The 20,484-nt window shown below is 50.5% G+C and overlaps 4 protein-coding genes across 4 annotated transcripts; 3 read left to right on the plus strand and 1 right to left on the minus strand.

Moving 5' to 3' along the window:
• Window positions 1-942: 942 nt before the first annotated feature.
• On the plus strand, window positions 943-12,672 carry N7500_007418 (histone acetyltransferase TRA1; the record flags this gene model as incomplete). Its single annotated transcript, XM_056678562.1, has 5 exons — window positions 943-994; window positions 1,068-1,225; window positions 1,301-7,328; window positions 7,408-11,939; window positions 11,989-12,672. 5 exons carry the CDS (start codon window positions 943-945, stop codon window positions 12,670-12,672), a joined length of 11,454 nt encoding a protein of 3,817 aa, XP_056533562.1.
• Window positions 12,673-13,096: 424 nt separating this feature from the next.
• N7500_007419 (Saf4/Yju2 family protein) lies at window positions 13,097-14,098 on the minus strand (the record flags this gene model as incomplete). Its single annotated transcript, XM_056678563.1, has 2 exons — window positions 13,097-13,731; window positions 13,807-14,098. The coding sequence occupies 2 exons, from the start codon at window positions 14,096-14,098 to the stop codon at window positions 13,097-13,099; spliced, it is 927 nt and encodes a 308-aa protein (XP_056533563.1).
• Window positions 14,099-15,620: 1,522 nt separating this feature from the next.
• N7500_007420 (anaphase promoting complex subunit CDC16) lies at window positions 15,621-17,982 on the plus strand (the record flags this gene model as incomplete). The annotated part of the gene is made up of 3 exons (XM_056678564.1): window positions 15,621-15,717; window positions 15,779-16,997; window positions 17,052-17,982. 3 exons carry the CDS (start codon window positions 15,621-15,623, stop codon window positions 17,980-17,982), a joined length of 2,247 nt encoding a protein of 748 aa, XP_056533564.1.
• An 810-nt stretch (window positions 17,983-18,792) lies between these two features.
• Window positions 18,793-20,244, plus strand: N7500_007421 (uncharacterized protein; the record flags this gene model as incomplete). The annotated part of the gene is made up of 2 exons (XM_056678565.1): window positions 18,793-19,744; window positions 19,802-20,244. The coding sequence occupies 2 exons, from the start codon at window positions 18,793-18,795 to the stop codon at window positions 20,242-20,244; spliced, it is 1,395 nt and encodes a 464-aa protein (XP_056533565.1).
• Window positions 20,245-20,484: the final 240 nt, after the last annotated feature.

The following is a 20,484-nucleotide window of genomic DNA, read 5'->3' on the forward strand; positions in this document are numbered from 1 at the left end:
CAATACTTGCCTACGTATACTCTGTGGAAAGTGAGAATAGAAGGAAAGCAATCAACACTGTTACCGGTCATTCGGAGATATGATACCTAGGTAGGTAAGATGTTCTGACAGACTATTGTATACTTCGTTAGGTCAACAATGGTCACCCATTTCTGGGTTTACATGTAAAGGACCTTCAAGGTTATAGCGATGGCTTTGTCTGAATTAAAATGCGCCATCGTGGTCGGGGGAGCCCCTTCGTATCAAACAGATAATATCTTGGATATATATTTTGAGTAAAAACTGTATGCGATCTCACAATTTTGCTCGATCAAAAGTGAACTATGCTTTTCTATTATCACAAATTTGGGAAAGACAACTGAGTAGTCAAGTACACAGTAGCTTTTACGAGTCCCAGGTCTTATGCCGACATATGCACATATTCCACTCCAATAGTTGAAGCTCTATAGTTCAGGGCCGTACCTTGAAGGGGCTCGGAGCGGAACAACCAGCCCCGAGATAATTTCCTAATGCAGACTAGTGTTTCTTTCGGGGTCTCTGCGATAGCCCGCGTCCTCTGTTCTGCTCTCGTGAATATCGCGGCCGCATACAATCCCCAACTTTCTCCTCATCTCCCTCAACCTCTCCTCCCCTGCGGGGTAATTCGATACACTCATTTGCAGTCTGGACTTGATTTATCTAAATGGAATAGGCAGTTTGTTTTCCTTGAAGAACCAATGACTTGATGATTTCCTTCGTTTAAGTTCTGTCGTCTCCGATCTTTTCGCATATCGACCGAGTCCACACAGCTTCCGTGACACCGCAACACAACATATGAGAGCTCAATTCCCCCCCGGGAAGACTGCGCACACTACGCTTTCCTCAGCCGGCCTCTCGGCCCGGCCGTAATCGCTGTTTCTTTTCATTTAATCGCCAGCCCTTGAGAAGGGTCAGATCAAAGCGATGGAGCGAAACATAGATATCTACGCCAGCAAGCTCGGCGAAGAGAAGCTGGGTATGTTGAAGAGCTTTGCGCCAGCTAAAATTTTTATTCAATTTCCGTGCTAACGAATCTGTCATCTCAATAGACATCAAAGTACGAGCCAATGTCGCTACCGAATTACGAGACAACATCGAGCCGCTATGCTCGGGCGCAAGCTATCCTATATTTCTGTCGAAGCTATGGCCAGTATTCAAAAATATTCTGAAGGGAGACCCGGTCTTCTTAAGCATGTCTCAAGACCAAGTGAGATTCTTTGGCACAAGCTTGCTGTCGATGAATGTTGTGCATATTGAGCTAACCACTCTGATTATTCATTAGAAATTACGAAACTGCATCCTCGAGACACTCCACCGACTGCCGATGGGCTCTCCTGACGTGGAGCCGTATGCCGTCGATATGGTCGATCTTTTGATGGAACTTGCGCGGATCGAGAACGAAGATAACGCGGTGCTATGCATGAAGACCATCATGGATTTGGAGAGGAACCAGGCTAAGGCCACTGCACACCGAGTGCAGCCTTTCTTGGAGCTTATCCAGGAAATGTTCCAGACAATGGAGCAAGTGGTCCAGGAAACTTTCGACACCCCCAACCTGGCCACGCCCTCCGGAATGCCATCGACGCCCAACGCAACAGCACAAACTTTCCAGTCCCCCCGGCCGAGTTCACCTGCCACCTCAGTGTCAGACCTAGGGCCCGATCAGCAATCGAGTAATGTTCTCCTCAAGGGTATGCAGTCGTTCAAGGTCCTCGCAGAGTGTCCGATCATCGTTGTTTCTATCTTCCAAACGCACCGCGCATCGGTGCCGGCTAACGTTAAGCTGTTCGTTCCGCTCATCAAAACGATTTTGTTGCTTCAGGCGAAGCCGCAGGAAAAGGCACACGCAGAAGCAGCAGCCCAAGCCACAATATTTACTGGTGTCTGCAAAGAAATCAAGAATCGCGCTGCATTTGGCGAGTTCATCACAGCTCAGGTGAAAACAATGAGCTTCTTGGCGTATCTGCTGCGTCTCTATGCCCATCAGCTGCAGGACTTTCTTCCTACTCTTCCTTCTGTCGTCGTACGTCTCCTCCAAGATTGTCCACGAGAGAAGTCCGGTGCAAGGAAGGAGTTGCTGGTAGCTATTCGTCACATCATCAATTTCAACTATCGCAAGATCTTTCTTGAGAAGATTGATGAGCTTTTAGATGAGCGGACTCTCATTGGAGATGGCCTCACTGTCTACGAAACCATGAGGCCATTGGCTTACAGCATGTTGGCTGATTTAATACACCACGTTCGTGACCACCTGAGTCGCGACCAAATACGGCGAACGGTCGAAGTTTACACAAAAAACCTCCATGACGATTTCCCTGGCACCAGCTTCCAGACAATGAGCGCAAAGCTTCTCTTGAACATGGCAGAGAATATTTCCAAATTGGAAGACAAGCGTGAGGCACGATATTTCTTAATCATGATTTTAGATGCTATCGGTGACAAGTTCGCATCGATGAATCACCAATTCACGAACGCTGTCAAGGTTTCCAGGGCGTACAAAGTATTCCGACAGGATACTGAGCCATGCGCCGAGAACTACCTTGCTGAGAAGGACCAGCCACCGGACTGGGATGAAATTGATATCTTCTCGGCGTCTCCCATCAAGACATCTAGTCCGCGTGATCGAGGGGGCGACCCCGTTTCGGACAACATCTTCCTCTTCCGAAACTTGATCAATGGGTTAAAGAATATTTTCCGGCAACTGAAGAATTGCAACCCAGATGATATTCAAATCGACCCGAATAGCGTCCCTATCAACTGGTCGGAAGTTTCATATGGTTACAATGCAGAGGAAGTTAGTGTGATCAAGAAGCTCTTCCACGAGGGAGCTCGTGTGTTCCGCTACTATGGGGTGGATCAGACCCCTCCAGAGATGAACTACGCGTCCCCATTCGACTTCCTTGCAAGCCAATACACTGCCCCAATGTCGCGCGAAGAAAAGGAGCTTTTGGAAAGTTTCGGTACTGTTTTCCACTGCATTGATACCGCAACCTTCCACGAAGTCTTCCATTCCGAAATCCCATACCTACACGAGCTCATGTTTGAACATGGAGCTCTCCTTCACCTGCCCCAGTTCTTCCTGGCTAGCGAGGCCACTTCTCCCGCATTCTCTGGTATGGTCTTGCAGTATCTTATGGAACGAATTGATGAGGTCGGGACCTCGGACATGACGAAGGCAAAGATACTCCTGAGGATGTTTAAACTTTCGTTCATGGCTGTGACTTTGTTCTCCGTCCAAAACGAGCAGGTCCTCCACCCGCATGTGACGAAGATTGTAACCAAGTGTATCGAACTTTCAGTCACAGCCGAGGAGCCTATGAACTATTTCCTCCTCCTAAGGTCTCTTTTCAGAAGTATTGGTGGGGGACGGTTCGAGCTACTGTACAAAGAAATCCTTCCGCTACTAGAGATGCTTCTCGAAACGTTCAATAACTTATTGCTTGCAGCTCGCAAGCCGCAAGAACGAGACCTCTATGTGGAACTGACACTTACCGTTCCTGCCCGGCTGAGCCACCTTCTGCCTCATCTTAGCTATCTTATGCGCCCAATTGTGGTCGCTTTGCGTGCAGACTCTGATCTTGTCGGTCAGGGTTTGCGCACCCTTGAACTCTGCGTGGACAACCTAACAGCCGACTACCTAGATCCAATCATGGGTCCGATAATGGACGAGCTGATGACTGCTCTTTGGGATCACCTGCGCCCATCTCCTTACAACCACTTTCACGCACACACTACTATGCGCATCTTAGGAAAACTTGGCGGACGGAATCGGAAGTTCCTCAACCACCCGCCAGAATTGTCATTCAAGCAGTTTTCCGATGACAATCCTAGCTTCGACATCAGGTTGATCGGTCCGAATGAGAAACGGCCTTTCCCTGTAGACATTGGCATCGATCTCGCTGCTGGCAAACTGTTGGAGGTTCCGAAGACGGACTCAGGGAAAGCTTCGGATATCTACTACAAGCAACAAGCCTACCGCATGCTCAGCTCGCACCTCAAGCTCCAAATTGGCTACGACAACACCCCCGAAGACTTGGCAATCCTGATCAGACTCCACGCGAATGATCTCTTTGAAAATAAGCCGGGTGCTATGGCAGATATTCTTGAGAAGTCCGAAAGGTCGGCTTCTATTCCGAAGAAGATTGCACAGGAAGCAACGGTGAAGAAGTTGATCAAGGCTTGTATCTTTGCCACCACTATTCCTGAGCTCGAACAAACTGCCACAGCCTTTGTGGCGGATGTTTGCAAACACTTTGCTCTTGTAGAGGTCGGTCGTGCCCTGGCCCAAGTCCGACACGGCCGCAAACCCTTTGACGTTGCAAACGGGGAAGGTCCCGTGTACCTCGATTCTAGGATCCTCGCCGAGGCTTTAGTGGAGTGTTTGTCATCTGATGAGGTTCACGTCCGTGAAGCAGCTGAGCGGGCAATGATGGTTGTAAAGGATGCCGCGGGCGTCATCTTCGGCTCACCCGAAAAAGCAGCCAAGCTCCCGTTCTTTGTGCATCTGGGCCGTGTCTTCTGCCACAGCTGCTACAGTGAAGAGTGGTTTACCAAGGCCGGTGGCAGCCTGGGAATCAACTTGCTCGCAACCAAGCTGGACTTGGGAGATACGTGGCTGTATGAACGACATGTTGAGTTCTGTCGGGCTTTGATGTATGTAATCAAGGACACGCCTGCGGATCTCCCTGCCGCAACGCGGCTGCAATCACAAGAGACAATGACGTTAATGCTGCGACGATGCGGCAAGCTCATCCCCAAAGAGGATTTGAAGAACGAGAAGAGCCGTCTGTATGCACTGTGTGGCTTCTTCGTCTTTGAGCTCGCGCACATGAATAAACACGTCCGGGAGACTGCCCGTCGCTGCTTCACCACATTGAAGGATGTTCTTGGCTGTGAGGTACACGAGCTTATTCTTCCAGTCCGGGATCGTCTCTTGCAGTCGATCTTCAACAAGCCTTTGCGTGCTCTACCTTTCCCAACGCAGATCGGTTTCATCGATGCCATCACGTACTGCCTCGGTCTTCACAATGACATCGTCACCTTTAATGAACCGCTCAACCGTTTGATGCTGGAATCCCTCGCGCTCGCTGACGCTGATGATGAATCCCTAGCGTCTAAGCCGAACGAGTTCAAGACTGCAGATATGATTGTGAACCTCCGTGTTGCTTGTCTTCGCCTCTTATCCATGGCAATGAGCTTCTCCGAGTTTGCCAACACGCCACAGAACACAAGCAGGGCTCGCATAATCTCTGTGTTTTTCAAGTCACTTTACTCAAAGTCCCAGGAGGTAATCGAAGCAGCGAATGCGGGTCTACGTGACGTGCTCACCCAAACCAACAAGCTGCCTAAAGATCTGTTGCAGAATGGACTGCGCCCTATTCTCATGAACCTCCAGGATCCTAAGCGCCTTAGTGTTGCTGGCCTGGATGGCCTTGCTCGTCTTTTGACATTGCTAACCAACTACTTCAAAGTGGAGATCGGTGCTCGCCTGCTTGATCATATGAAAGTCATCGCAGATGATGCCGTACTGCAGAAAGTGTCTTTCAGCCTCGTTGAGCAAAACCCGGCCATGAAAATCGTTGCTGCGATCTTCAATATTTTCCACCTCCTTCCCCCGGCCGCCACATCTTTCATGGAGCACCTTGTCAACAAGGTCTTGGACCTCGAACTGAAGCTTCGAAGAACTTCACATAGTCCATTCCGAAAGCCACTCGTGAAGTATCTCAATCGCTACCCCAAAGAGAGTCTCGCATTTTTCTTTGCGCGCTTCAACGATGAGCGATTTGGTCGATTCTTCGGACAGATCCTGGCTGACCCCGAGAGTGAAGGGCTACGGAGCGCCATCGTTGCTGACACGGATAGCTTTTCCGCTGCTGCCTTTGGTCAGGAAGCTGCCGATGGCAAGAACACTGCCGCTATCAATGGAGTCTATGTCGCACACTCCCTCTGTTCTTACAGCTCAACCAAGCGCTGGTTGGTCTCGCACGCAGATATGAGAAATAAGCTCTTGACTTCCGGCAGAGACCTGGAGAAGAAGCTCCGAGGTGATAGTTTGCCAGCTGATGAGCGACTACGAGTGGAGCAAGCCGAAGACCAACTGATGGACATCTTTACAATGTACTTGACGGAGGCCACGCATGACTTGGACTTCCTGTTTGAAGTTATCGACGGACTCTCTGCTGATGAATTGAAACGCACTCTTGCACTTCCTAAATTCATCTACAAGAGCATCATCTCCAATGAGTCCATTGATTACCGGCGCTCTGTTATCATGCGCTGTCTCGACCTCTATGGCCAGAAGAGCTGCCCACAGAAGACCAAGACTTACGCTTTCCGCCACCTTGTCAACCCCATCTTTGCTATGGACGTCCAGGTCACGTGGAATAACCCTCCAAATACGCCCAAGTTGATGGATAAGAGCATGACCGAGTCTATCCAGAGTCGTTTGTGGAAGCCACAGCTAGCTGATCTGAGTGAGGAGTCTAACCAAGCTGGCGTAGACCACTCTCGCATGGAGTTGCTACAGCTATCTGCCTTGTTGATCAAGTATCATTCACAAACAGTGCAGGATTCCCGCAAAGACATCATCAAGTTTGCTTGGAACTACATCCGACTCGAAGATATCATCAACAAGTATGGTGCCTACGTTTTGATCAGTTACTTCATTGCACACTACGAGACCCCATTCAAGATTGTGATCCAAGTCTATGTCGCATTGCTCAGGGCCCACCAGAATGAAGGCAGAGCCCTTGTCACGCAGGCTCTTGATGTCCTGGCTCCTGTCCTCCCCACACGAACTGCCAACAGCTCTGGAGCAGAGGCACGGTATCCCTTGTGGGCTAAATGGCCCCGTCGCATTCTGGCCGAGGAAACTGCCAACCTCCAGCAGGTCATGAGTATCTTCCAGTTCTTGGTTCGGCAGCCTGACCTCTTCTACGAATCAAGGGAACACTTTGTGCCTCTGATTGTCCCATCCCTAGTCAAGATTACGGGCCCACCAAACACCTCCAACGACAGCAAGAAGCTCGCACTGAACTTGATTGGCTTGATTTGGCACTGGGAGGAAAAGCGGGCTCATAATGCCGAAGCCAGCCACTTGGCCAATGGGACATCCGAGTCTCCAGTTGCCAGGAAACGCAAGCTGGACGAAGCTCAAGAGCCCTCGCCGTCCCCTGCTCTTGGCCCTCCCAGTAGCCGCGAACGATCGGACTACACTGTACCTACCGATTTGCGTGCGTCGTTGATCAAGTACCTCATCACCTTCATCACCACCATCCCCGAACGCTTCCAGGTTCCAGCTGCGCATATTCGTCAATTGCCCACAACAAAGCAACAAAACCCTGTGGCCACTGGAGAAATGATCAACAAGGCTATTAACTTGCTTCGCAGCCTCCTCTCTCCCGAGTATTGGGGGGGATCTAGACATTGATCTCTACCAAAAGGTGACCGAGCCAATTCTAGTGGGTGACAAGGGTGATAAAGTCGAGGATAAAATCACCTACATGGTCAACACACTGCAGGTTGTGAGGGTTCTTATCGCCGTCAAACCGAATGAGTGGATTGCCGCTCGTCTTCCCACCATCCAGAAGCTTCTTGAGAAGCCGCTGAAGTCAGACAACCCAGAGATCCAGGATTGTCTACATGGACTGGAAGACAACATGGATGTTTTGCACAAGTTGCCGCCTCCTGTTCGCCGTGTTCTCGAGGCCATTCCAGATGAACAGCCTGATGACGAGGATGCGATGGACACGGAGGGAACGCCTTCGGAGTTCGGCTCATATTTGTCTGCCATCGCTACCGAGACACTTTCTGCCAACAACTACGTCTCCAGCCTGAATATTCTGTGGACTCTCTCCAAGATCAAGCCCGCCGAGATTGATGCACATATCCCCGCAGTGATGAAGGCTTTCTCTACAAAGCTCGCCAAGGAACATGTTGCTGCTTCAACCCAATCCGGGGCCCAGCTGACGAACGGTACCAAGCCCGCCGAAGGAGCTCCAATTATCGATCAACAAGAGTTTGAGATTGGAGTTGATCTCATCCTCAAGACTATTGATCTTATCTCCGTGAGAATGTCTCATCTTGGAGATCAACGTCGTCCATTCTTAAGTGTTCTCGCACAGATTGTGGAGCGCTCCCAAAACAACGAACTTTGCAGTAAGATTTTGGGCATGGCGGAATCATGGATCTTCCATTCCACTGAGTCATGGCCCACCTTGAAGGAAAAGACGGCTGTTCTACACAAGATGCTGCTTTTTGAATCTCGACCCGATCAAACAATGTTGAAGAAGTTCCTTGATCTTGTGATTCGAATTTACGAAGATTCAAAAATTACTCGGACTGAATTGACAGTCCGTCTGGAGCATGCTTTCCTGATTGGCACAAGAGCCCAAGACGTCGAAATGCGGAACCGCTTTATGCAGATTTTTGATAAGAGTTTAACTCGCCTTGCGAGCTCGCGTCTCAGCTATGTTCTCACATGCCAGAACTGGGATACCCTTGCTGACTCCTTCTGGTTGGCCCAAGCATCACACTTAGTCCTTGGATGTGTTGACATGACAACTGCAGCCCGCTTGCACCCAGATGACTTCACCCTGTACCCGGTGTCGTTCCTCTTTGGCAGCGGCGAGAAAGATCCCAGGAAGGCCGACATCATGGTTGACAACCAGCTGGAGACTTTCGTTGCAGAACGGAGGCGGTTTATGTCGGATATCGGAGACGTCAGGGTTCGGGATCTGATCGAGCCTCTATGTCAGCTTCAACACACCGATTCGAATGTTGCCTACCAGCTGTGGACTACCATCTTCCCTCTCTTCTGGTCCACACTGTCCAACAAAGACTGCCTTGACCTAGAGAAGGACATGGTCACATTGCTCACTCGTGAGTACCACCACAGACAACTGGATAAGCGACCCAACGTTGTGCAAGCCCTCTTGGAGGGCACTGTGCGTGCCAGTCCACGGTTCAAGATTCCTCCACATGTTATCAAGTATCTCAGCCGCACCTACGATGCATGGTATACTGCTGCTATCTATCTTGAACAAAGCGCCATTACTCCGATCATTGACACGCCTACTGTGCGCGAGAGCAACCTTGATGCCCTTGTCGAGGTTTACGCAGGCCTTCAAGAGGACGACTTCTTTTACGGAACTTGGCGCCGTCGTTGCAAGTTTGTTGAAACCAATGCTGCGCTTTCGTACGAGCAACAAGGGATGTGGGACAAGGCTCAGCAACTCTACGAGAACGCCCAAATCAAGGCCCGTTCTGGTGCCATGCCCTTCTCCCAGGGTGAATACTTCGTGTGGGAGGATCACTGGCTGATCTGTGCCCAAAAGCTTCAGCAATGGGAGATTCTGAGCGATTTCGCCAAGCATGAGAACCTCAACGATCTTTTGCTAGAGGCTGCTTGGAGGAACATAGAGAACTGGCAGAGTGAAGGTAACCGCGAGCAGCTTGAGTCATTGATCAAGTCTGTATCTGATGCTCCGACCCCCCGGCGCACCTTCTTCCAAGCCTTCATGGCCCTTCTCCAATACCATACCAAGAAGGACAATATCCAGGACTTCAATAGTGTTTGCGATGAGTCTATCCAGCTCTCTATTCGCAAGTGGCTTCAATTGCCGAAGCGCATCACCAACGCTCACATTCCCATCCTGCAGCATTTCCAACTCCTGGTTGAGCTGCACGATGCCAGCCACATCTGTAGCAGCTTGGCTCAGACAAACGAAAGAAACCTAGATACCAAGTCTGCCGAGCTCAAGCTCCTTCTTGGAACCTGGAGAGACCGTCTACCTAATCTCTGGGATGACATTAACACATGGCAAGATCTCGTCACCTGGCGTCAGCACATCTTCCAGCTCATCAACGGCACCTACCTCAGTCTTTTGCCTCCTCAGACGAACAATGTGGCCAGCAATTCCTACGCCTATCGTGGATACCATGAGACAGCTTGGATCATCAACCGATTCGCCCATGTAGCTCGAAAGCACCAGATGCCAGAGGTCTGCATCAACCAACTCAGCCGTATCTACACCCTTCCGAACATCGAAATCCAAGAGGCTTTCCTCAAACTTCGGGAGCAAGCGAAATGCCACTACCAGAATCCGAAGGAGCTGAACAGCGGGTTGGATGTGATCAACAACACTAACCTCAATTACTTCGGCCCCCAACAGAAGGCCGAGTTTTACACCCTCAAGGGCATGTTCCTCGCCAAGCTTGATCATGTCAATGAGGCTAATGAGGCATTTGGAGTTGCTCTTTACTATGATCTTCGCCTCGCCAAGGCCTGGTCGGAATGGGGACAATACAGTGACCAGCGCTTCAAGGCCGATCCAACCGACTACGAGCTGGCGAGTAATGCTGTTAGTTGCTACCTAGAGGCTGCTGGTCTCTACAAGAGTGCGAAATCCCGCAAACTGCTCAGCAGGATTCTCTGGCTTCTCAGCCTGGACAACGAAGAAGGAAAGATCGCAAGTGCATTCGAAAACTTCAAGGGAGATACCCCGGTATGGTACTGGATTACCTTCATTCCTCAACTTCTCACAAGCTTGTCGCACCGGGAGGCGCGCCTTTGCAAGGCTGTACTGGTCAAAATCGCCAAGTTATATCCACAGGCTCTCTTCTTCTTGCTTCGCACGAACAGAGAGGATATGCTGAGCATCAAGAAACAGCATGACCAGAAGCAGGAGAAGTTGAATCGGGCTAGACAGCAGCAGCAAGGATCCTCGCCCAGTACGAAGCCTAATCCAGTTGCTGGTGCCGATAGCTCTCCTGCCCTGAAATCTCAGGCTGCTACGGCATCCCCGTCAGTTCCTCCTGCGAACTCACCCGCTACACAGAATCCGGCCCTAGCCCAAACCCAATCTCCAGCGCAGCCACAAAACCCCGCACAGCCATCCCCACAGACTGGCCAAACTCCGGGCCAAGCGCAACAAATTCATCTGCAAGTTCCAGGTCAGACTGGAACACCGCAACTGAATCAGGCTGTACCCGTGGACGGCGAGAAGGAACCTCTGAAGAAACCTTGGGAGTATTCGGACGAAATCATGTCTGGACTCAAGACGGCCTTCCCGTTGCTTGCTCTTTCTATGGAGACAATGGTAGACCAGATCCACAAGAACTTCAAGTGTCCCCCTGACGAAGATGCTTACCGCCTGATCGTTGCTCTCCTGAACGATGGCCTAGCCTACGTGGGTCGCATGCCTGGATCTTATGCCCAAGATTTCAAGCTGCCTGCGGCAACTGAAGCCAACATCACCCGATTCGCCGAGACCATCCTTCCAGCTCATATCCGCAAGTCGTTTGAGGCTGACTTTGTGACCAAGAAACCAACCATGAACGAGTACATCCAGAAATTGCGACGCTGGCGTGACAAGTTCGAGGAAAAGCTTGATCGCAGATCACAGCATACATTCCTCGAGAACTCTTCACCTCATCTGAGTGAATTCCGGTTCCTCAAGTTTGATGAGGTCGAGGTTCCCGGCCAGTACCTACTCCACAAGGACAAGAACCAAGACTTCGTCCGCATTGACCGCTTCCTTCCCGATGTGGACCTCATCCGAGGCATTGGTGTCTGTCACCGCCGCTTGAAGATCCGAGGACATGACGGCAGTGTACAAGCATTTGCAGTTCAACATCCAGCTGCCCGTCACTGTAGGCGTGAAGAACGTATTCTTCAGCTGTTCCGTATCTTCAATGGTTTGCTTGCAAAACGCAAGGAGAGTCGCCGACGCAACCTATACTTCCACCTGCCGTTAATGGTACCTCTAGCACCTCACATTCGCTTGGTGCGCGATGATTCCTCGTACATATCCATGCAGGGAATTTACGAGGATTACTGCCGCCGCAAGGGTATTAACAAGGATGATCCGGTACTCTTCACAATGGACAAGATGCGCTCGCTGGCAGAAACCAAGCAGAACGTATGTATGCCGTCTACCCTTCTTATATCAAAAGCTAACCTTTTTCCAGCGCACGTCCGATCAGCAACAGGTCCTTCGCACTGAAATCCTCACTGCGATTCAAGAAAAATGGGTTCCCAGCACCGTGGTTTTGGAATACTGCCAGCAGACATACCCCAACTTCGCAGACTTCTGGCTTTTCCGTCGCCAATTTGCCTATCAGTATGCAGCGATCGCTTTCATGACCTACGTCATGCACATTGGAAACCGATACCCGAACAAAATTATGATATCCCGTTCAACAGGTGATATCTGGGGTGCCGAATTGATCCCTACCATCAACCCAGCGAAGGCCTTCTTCTACAATCCCGAGCAAGTCCCCTTCCGGTTTACCCCCAACATCCAGACCCTGCTTGGGCCCATTGCGACGGAGGGTGTGTTTGCTTGTGCAATGATGGCAATCGCCCGCTGCTTGACAGAGCCACGACACGAGCTAGAGCAACAGCTTAGCGTCTTCGTTCGCGACGAGATGATGTTCTGGGCTACGGCTCAGCACCGCGGTGTCCTGCCCCCTGGACAACTCCGCGATCTCGTCTACAACAACAGTGAAATCATTGTCAACCGTGCTGTCAGTCTTGCCAGCCCACCAGAGGGTAACCTGCCTGCCAATCAGACCACCATCGATCTGATCTCCAAGGCAGTCAACCCTCTGCATCTGGCGTCATGTGATGCGTTGTGGATGCCTTACTTGTGAGCAATGTTGCTGGCTTTGGTGGTTCCGTACTGCCAATTGGCGATAGGAACTTTTTGTGTTGCTATTCTGTGCTCTGAAGCGGAGGTTTCGTCTCCAGGGTTTTTTTTTTTTTTTTTTTTTGGCTGAGCGTGGGCGCATCTTTACTTCACGTTACTATGATTTGTGATACCGATTTCTTGTTTAATACCTTCTACAATGTCTTTGATACTTCAGAATATTAGCACTGATAGTTATTAATGTTTCGATTTCGATTTCGATTCGATTGCTATCGTAGGATATTCATCCTGTAAATCCATCCATAACGCCTTCCCAGTGTTTGCATTCATTCGTGAAATTCAGTCATTAACTCCTGATCGCTGGATGCTACCATGAACTCCGGTTCCCATGAAATACAATCGTTGGCGTTGATGCGTGTGTTGGAGCCTTATTCTTTGCGAGGCTTCTTATCGAAGATGCCTTTGAAATCTCCAGCGTCAAGAGGGCGTTTCTTATCAAGGATGCCTTTGGAATCCCCAGCGTCAAGAGGGCGTTTCTGATCGAAGAGGGCTTGTCGGGCCGCCAGCACTTCGCTGCGGCGGGGGAGGCGTTTGACAACAAAGGGTTTAGCCCGCAATTTCGCGGACTCTTCCTCCAGCCGTCGCATTTCTTCGTCGACCTGAGCCTGCTGGGCGAGACGCTTCTTCTCACGGAACTCCTGGCGAATAGCCTCGGCGTCAGCGGCGGCCTCTTGCTCGGCACGGAGGGCCTCCTCGTCAGCCTGGGCCTGAGCGGTCGCAAGAGCAGCCTCAGCGCCACCAGCCTCCTTACGCTCGATACGGGCGTTGCGGGTACGGATCTCGTCGAGGGCGTCGGCAACCTTCATCTCGCGCTTGGAGTCGAGCATCTTGTCCTCAAGCTCAGCCATCTTGTCGCGCTCGATTTGGTCCTCCTTCTCGCCATGCTCCTTCTCAAGTCGGTCGAGAGTCTGTTCCTCGGTCTCGTCCTGGTACTTGTCGTCCTTGGCGTCGCGCCAGACTTCGAAGTTGCGCTTGGCACCATTCTCGCACTGGTAATCATTGTCTGAAAGGTTCATATTAGTTTCTGTAGGTTAAGCAGGAGACCATGTCTCCATGGGGTCTAGACTTCAAAACTTACTCTTGGGATCAGTGCGGAAAGTGATCTCACCGCTGCAGCGGGTGCAACGAATGTAGAAGCGGATGATTTGAATCGAAAGGTAGCGCTCATCGGTGACCTCCTTACGAGCGTTGAACTTACGACCCTTCGGGATGTACTCACCACAGTGGGTACACTTCATCGAGAAAGGAGTCATCAGTCGAACGTTTGGAAGCTTGGAGCTTTTGCCATCCTTGCTCTTGGCCGAGCGCTCGATGGCGGACGGATCAAAGTCAGGCGGATACCACTTGCTCAGGACCTTTCGCTCAGCCATGTTAGTTGCGGGTGGGTAGTTGGAAGAGAGAGAAAAGAAAGATGAAGAAACTCACATCTGAGGTCCGAAATGGAGGCATGATTACGTAGCCAAGTGCGTGATCCGAAGACCGAGGTGCGTGGAGCGTTTACAGATCGAGGATGGATCCGACCTGCGGAAACCCTGTACGCTGTCGAGGTGCGTGGAAAAACGGGCATGTCCAAATTAGGAAGGCACGATGGGAGCACCTGCCTCGAATAGACAATGTTTTGGGAATTCCATTGTTCTCCTGAAACACAATGGCAGAGTTTTCACTGGGTTGCCTATTCATACGGGGATCTCAATAGGATATTGTTGATTCATACGGGGATCTCAATAGGATATTGTTGCCTATTTGGGACATCCTATCTTAACCATAGCGAGAGATCAATAGTTCGATGTGGATCAATAGTCCATTGTGTATCAATACTCTATTGTGTATCAAGAGGATACCGGTAGCCTAGGACCCATGACGCCTCTATATGTAAATTCACACAAGAGGAACGCAGTATGTCAGATAGCATGTCGCATAGCATAATTGCATACAACAGACAAATGCTTCTCATACCAGGTTGCGATGAATCAGATTTGGAGGCTACATTCTTCTTAGCGCCACTATCTCACTGAGGGACCTTCGATTGTAGACCACGACGAGATAGTACGGTAAATGATACTCAAGAAGACCTAACTCGGCTGTCGAGGTTCTACTAGGAGCAGATGATATAGGACCCTAGAAACATTCGACAACGGAAGATAGCCCGCGGCTACTCGCGTAGGACATCTATTCCATCCTGGCAAAAGGATTAATAGGCCACTTTCTTTTTGAGGAAAGTCATTGGTGAACACCTAGATTCTCGCGGACCGAGACACTCATAAGCCAAGTAGGTTTCCGGTCCACATTCCGTCTGCTCTTTTACCATGTCGGTTCTAGCTACGTAGAGACCCAAGAAGGGGCCTTCGGCGTTGCAATCTCAACTCCATGTGATGGGGGGGGGCTTTGGTGTGGCTATACTACACCCAATGCAGAAGCCTATGCAGAGGGTGTTGGCCCAATAAACCGATTTACGGTGGAATTGGGTCCCGGAACAACGAGACATACGGAGTACAACATATATTGTTCCTATAACATACATAGTCGTCCAGCCCCACATGGCCACCCTTTGGGCATAGCGGCCAAAAGCCTGGATGCCTTATTTTGGAGTTGGTGCCTGAATGTGCTTAAATAGTTAGGCCTGATTTCAGACTAGTTAGTAGAAAATTAAAATACCTGATTACTACTATGGGTGGATAATTAGAGACTCTACTAAGCAAATTACTCAGGCAATCGAAGAAGAAAGAAATCTTCTTTATCTGGTGCTGGCGAACTGGTAGTTAAAAGGTGCACCCTTCAGGCAGGATGCACGGGCCACTGTGTTTAGAGGTCCCGAAAGTTACCTCTCACATTCCTGGGACTCCTTCTAGCCTTGATGTCCCCTTGAATTTACGCCCTTAACGCATCTCCGTCATGGAAAGGTTCCTGCGCTCCTGGCGGCAGGATGCGCTGAACCGTGGGCAGCATGATTCTGCAATCTACATTGGGGACAAAGTGCTGGCTCTCACTAGTAAGGACTACAACTACCTTGAATCCGAATATCCAATTGAATACTAACTGCCTGCCAAAAGATAGTGATTCTGACGCGTTTTGGCTGGCGCAAGTACACTTCTCCAATAACAACTTCACCCGGGCCCTGGCTCTTCTCTCCCGCAAGGATCTGGTGTCTCGAAGCACCGCGTGTCGCTATCTTGCTGCACACTGCTACATAAAACAGAATCAATTCGAACAAGCCCTCTCCATTCTTGGCGAAAATAATCCCACAGACCTCATTCGCAATAATCACACTCGTCGCAAGATCCAACACCAAAGCCATGTTACGCTGCGTAATGGGAAGAACGCGACACGCGGTGATCGAGCGGAGGAGCGAGAACGTGAGGATGCCAATAATGTCCGCTTTGAAGCCGCCATGTGTTACCTACGGGGACTCTGCTTTGCCAAGCAGAACGCGTTTGATCGGGCTCGGGACTGTTACAAGGATGCCGTGCGCATTGACGTGCAGTGTTTTGAAGCATTTGACCAACTCATGAAGAATTCTTTAATGTCCCCCACAGAGGAATTGGAGTTCCTAGAATCACTGGACTTTGACTCTGTCTCATCTCCCGATCCCATGATGGCACAAGAAGCCGCCCATTTTACCAAGATGCTTTACACCACTCGTCTATCGAAATACTCCTCCCCCACCATACTTTCCGATGCCACCGAAACCCTATCCACACACTATAATCTTGCAGAGAACCCGGATATCCTTTTATCCCGTGCCGAAGCTCTGTATACGCAATGTCGGTTTGCAGAAGCTCTAGAATTGACGTCCTCTATCCTTTCCACATCTCAATCAACCGACCTGACCTCCACAAATCCCAGCATTCCAGCTCAGAATAACCTTGGCCATGCCCCTGCCATATATCCGCTCCACTTGGCCTGTCTTTACGAGACCGGTGCTACCAATGCCCTATTCCTACTCTCCCACATGCTCGCAGACCACTCTCCCGAAGAGCCTTACACATACTTGGCAATTGGAGTCTACTATCTCTCAGTGTCAAAGGTAGCTGAGGCGCGGCGCTTCTTCTCAAAGGCCTCACTGCTGGATCCCCATTCGGCGCCAGCTTGGATTGGATTTGCGCACACCTTTGCCGCAGAGGGTGAGCATGACCAAGCTATCGCAGCGTACAGCACTGCTGCTCGACTTTTCCAAGGCAGCCATCTTCCCCAACTCTTCTTAGGAATGCAACATCTCGCCCTGAACAACATGTCTCTGGCGCATGAGTATCTATGTGCTGCTCACGCTATGTCGACTGGAGCTGCCCCGGGCTCTGTGCCTTCCCTTACCCCCTAATCCCTCAGGGATTGTCTCGGCCGTCGGCGGAGACCCCTCGTTTTGAACGAGCTTGGAGTTGTGTTTTACCATCAGAATCATCTTGGGGGCGCCGTCGAATTATTTGGACAGGCACTGGCGCTAGCTACATCTCTCCATTGTGAACCTAGTGCTTGGGTAGCCACACGGGCGAACCTGGGTCATGCGTTCCGTCGCATGGGCCGTCTGCCCGAGTCCCTTCGTGAATTTGATGAATGTCTTCGCGTGGGCGCAGGCGGTAGTAGTATGGGCTATTCCCCATTTTTGGGTGGTGGTACTGGCGGCTCAGCGGCGATCGCAACCGCATCGGGAGTTGGGGGCTACGAAGATCGGGGACTGACAGGTTCTCTCCATACGTCTCGTGGCCTGGTCTTACTGGAGTTGGGTCGAACCACAGAGGCAGTGACCGCCTTGCATGAGGCTGTACGTGTACTTGGGGCGAGTGGCGGCGGCGATGCAGCCGGCGGTGCTGGTGTAGCTGGTACATTACTTTCACGTGCACTTGAGCTATGGGCGTTGGAGGGGCGACAAAAGGATCGCGCAGCATTTGAAGAGAGTATGCGGGAATCTGCTGCAGCTTCTAAGCGGCGGGGATCTAATCGGTCTCGTGAACAGAAAGGAAAAGAACGAGCTGCGGCCGAAGAGATCTCTCGCCAACGCGGACGACAAGAACCCTTTGTCGAAGGATGGACGGATGAGGTGGCACATGTTGCCACACCCCCGGCTGAAGATGAAAAGGTTGAAATGGATCTTGATCAGGAAGCTGACGGGCTTTTACGCCGAGCTCTTGGCCGTGTACGACACAGTCGACAACGTCGACCAGCCGTATCTGCCACCTCGGACATGGATGCTGAGACGCCTGCTCCATCCAGTGGTCGCAGCCGGAGGATACGACATGGTCGTAGTCATTCTGGACAATGAACAGGCTTTCGAATCCTGGTGCCTCGAGGTGAAATTTTGTTATTTTCCATGCATTACAGCGGGCGTTTCTATGTCAGGGGAAATTGGCTTGGGTTGGGCAATTGGTGTATCTCAAACTAGAAGATTAAGCAGACATTGTTAGAGACCTTGCTTATACTTGTATCTAGTCTTGAGGACTGGAATGATACTGTTCAAAAACACCAAGCTGTGTATGTGAGATATGCCAACTGCCTATATTTTGATACTACCAGATACTACGGAGTATGTGGCTCAATATTAGGGTCATATACGGAGTATATCAAGAGATAATGCCCAAAATATATAATGGGAACAAAATGTTCATCCAGCAAGCTTCCCCGGAGCCCCAAAGGCTGGAAGAGGGTTCACGCTAGTAATCTTGGCATTGATCTCTTTTCAACTTCATTTCTCATCTCGCTCTCTTTCTCTCTCTCTCTGTCTCTTCTATACTTCGGGGGACTTTTCCTGTCCAATCAATCTAATCGTACTTCACCAAAGAATTTCATAGGGATGCAAAAAAAAAAAGAACACAGAAAACAGAAAAGAAAATGATGACGCCGCTTCGCCCCCACTGGGGCTGTGGCTTGCCAATCCAGGCAGCATTCAGGGACAGGGAGGGCGATCATCCCAAGTCGCCCATCATTGCCTTTTCCGGGGAGGTTTCAGGGTTGCCTTGATCGTCACCCCTTCTCTCTTTCCTTTTCTTCCATTTAAGCATATTTTGTACTCAGATCCTCTTTATACACTCCCGAGGTACTTCTAGATCATGCCGTACCAGTTTGGAAGTACACCATGACAGCCTCATTTCCTATTCGCCCGCGCCGCGGCTTGTCGCTGCTGTGCGTCATAACTGCATTTAGCGCCAGCGTCATTATGGTCATTTGGTTTGGCATGAACTCCGACCGAGATTATATTCACCCCATGCTCACACAGTTAATCCCCGCCGGACACTGCGCATGCGAATCATCTACCACCTTCCAATGCTCCACATGCCTCACCTGCCCCGAACCCACCTTCCAAGAACAGACCTCCCCCGCTTGGTCGTATGAATACGCTCGCGACGGTCGTAATGAAGCCCTCAGCGATCCTCAGTGCAAAGCTGCGTTCCCTGGGTTATTCGAGGATATTGCGCGTGGAGGCAAATTCTGGTCGTCACACGGTCGCTTGTCGTCGAGAGAACTCGATGCGATCCCAATCCAACAGGGTATGGCGCGCGCTTTTATCTCCAGTGGTCAACTATATGTGATCACGGCGAGATCCAAGGGCGAGGATCATCGAAGGAAAATTCTGGGGACGTTGAGCTCAATTCATCGTGCGCTGGCCGCCGACCCAGGTCAAGCTTCCAGACCTGATATTGAATTTGTTTTCTCGGTGGAAGATAAAGTCGAAGACGTGACCAACTCCGAATGGCCGGTTTGGGTCTTTTCGCGCACGCCCACTGAACAAGGGGTTTGGCTGATGCCAGATTTTAGTTTCTGGGCTTGGGATAACCCCGACAATTATATGGGGCCGTATGATCAGGTGGTGGAACGAATCAAGCGATTGGATATCCCTTGGTCTCAGAAAAAGCCTCAGTTGGTCTGGCGAGGCAAGCCCAGTTTTGCGCCAAAATTGCGACGCGCGTTGATGGAGGCGGCTAGAGATAAACCATGGGGGGATGTCAAGCAGGTTGATTGGCATACTGGCTCCAACGTCCTCAAGATGGAAGATCATTGCCATTATATGTTTATTGCGCATGTTGAAGGTGTGTTACATTCTAATTTAGTATGGGACTTGGACGACGCCAGCTGACACTAACTAGGTCGTTCTTATTCGGCTTCATTGAAATACCGACAGGCGTGTAATTCCGTCATTGTCGCACACAAACTCCAATACATCCAACACCACCACTATCTTCTGGTGGCAGATGGTCCCAATCAAAACTACGTGGAGGTTGAGCGCGATTTCAGCGACTTGTCTGAAAAGATTGAACCTCTGGTCGCCAACACCGAAGCCGCCCATCGCATTGCCAACAACAGTGTCACAACCTTCCGCGAGCGGTATCTGACTCCCGCCGCTGAAGCCTGCTACTGGCGGTCTTTGTTCAATGGCTACGCCAATGTGTGGAACGGGACCGTTGAGCAGTGGTCCAACAGAAAGGACCGCGAACGAGGCCTTCGATACGAATCGTTTGTCCTCCTGGAGAGCATGAAGATGTACGAATTCGATGCTGCTGTCACTGAACATTGGCAGGCTATATTATAATACGCCAACGGAAGACGGCAGACTACATACAACCTACAATAATGTGTTAATACCTGATGTCTTGTGATGAGAGCAGGACAGATGCGTCGAGTGATTTATTTTTGAAAGCGTTTTGGGGTCGAATTTCCCCCATGTGATACCACGACAGCGATTTTCTTAGAAGACTGGACGGACAATTCAGCGATTAATTGATCGTATCTTCATTGTGTCAATTCTTCTTTCATTGTATAGAGTGCTTCT

The sequence above is a fragment of the Penicillium coprophilum genome (assembly GCF_028826855.1).
Source record: "Penicillium coprophilum strain IBT 35676 chromosome Unknown utg000004l_segment0_segment0, whole genome shotgun sequence".
NCBI classification, from domain to species: domain Eukaryota; kingdom Fungi; phylum Ascomycota; class Eurotiomycetes; order Eurotiales; family Aspergillaceae; genus Penicillium; species Penicillium coprophilum.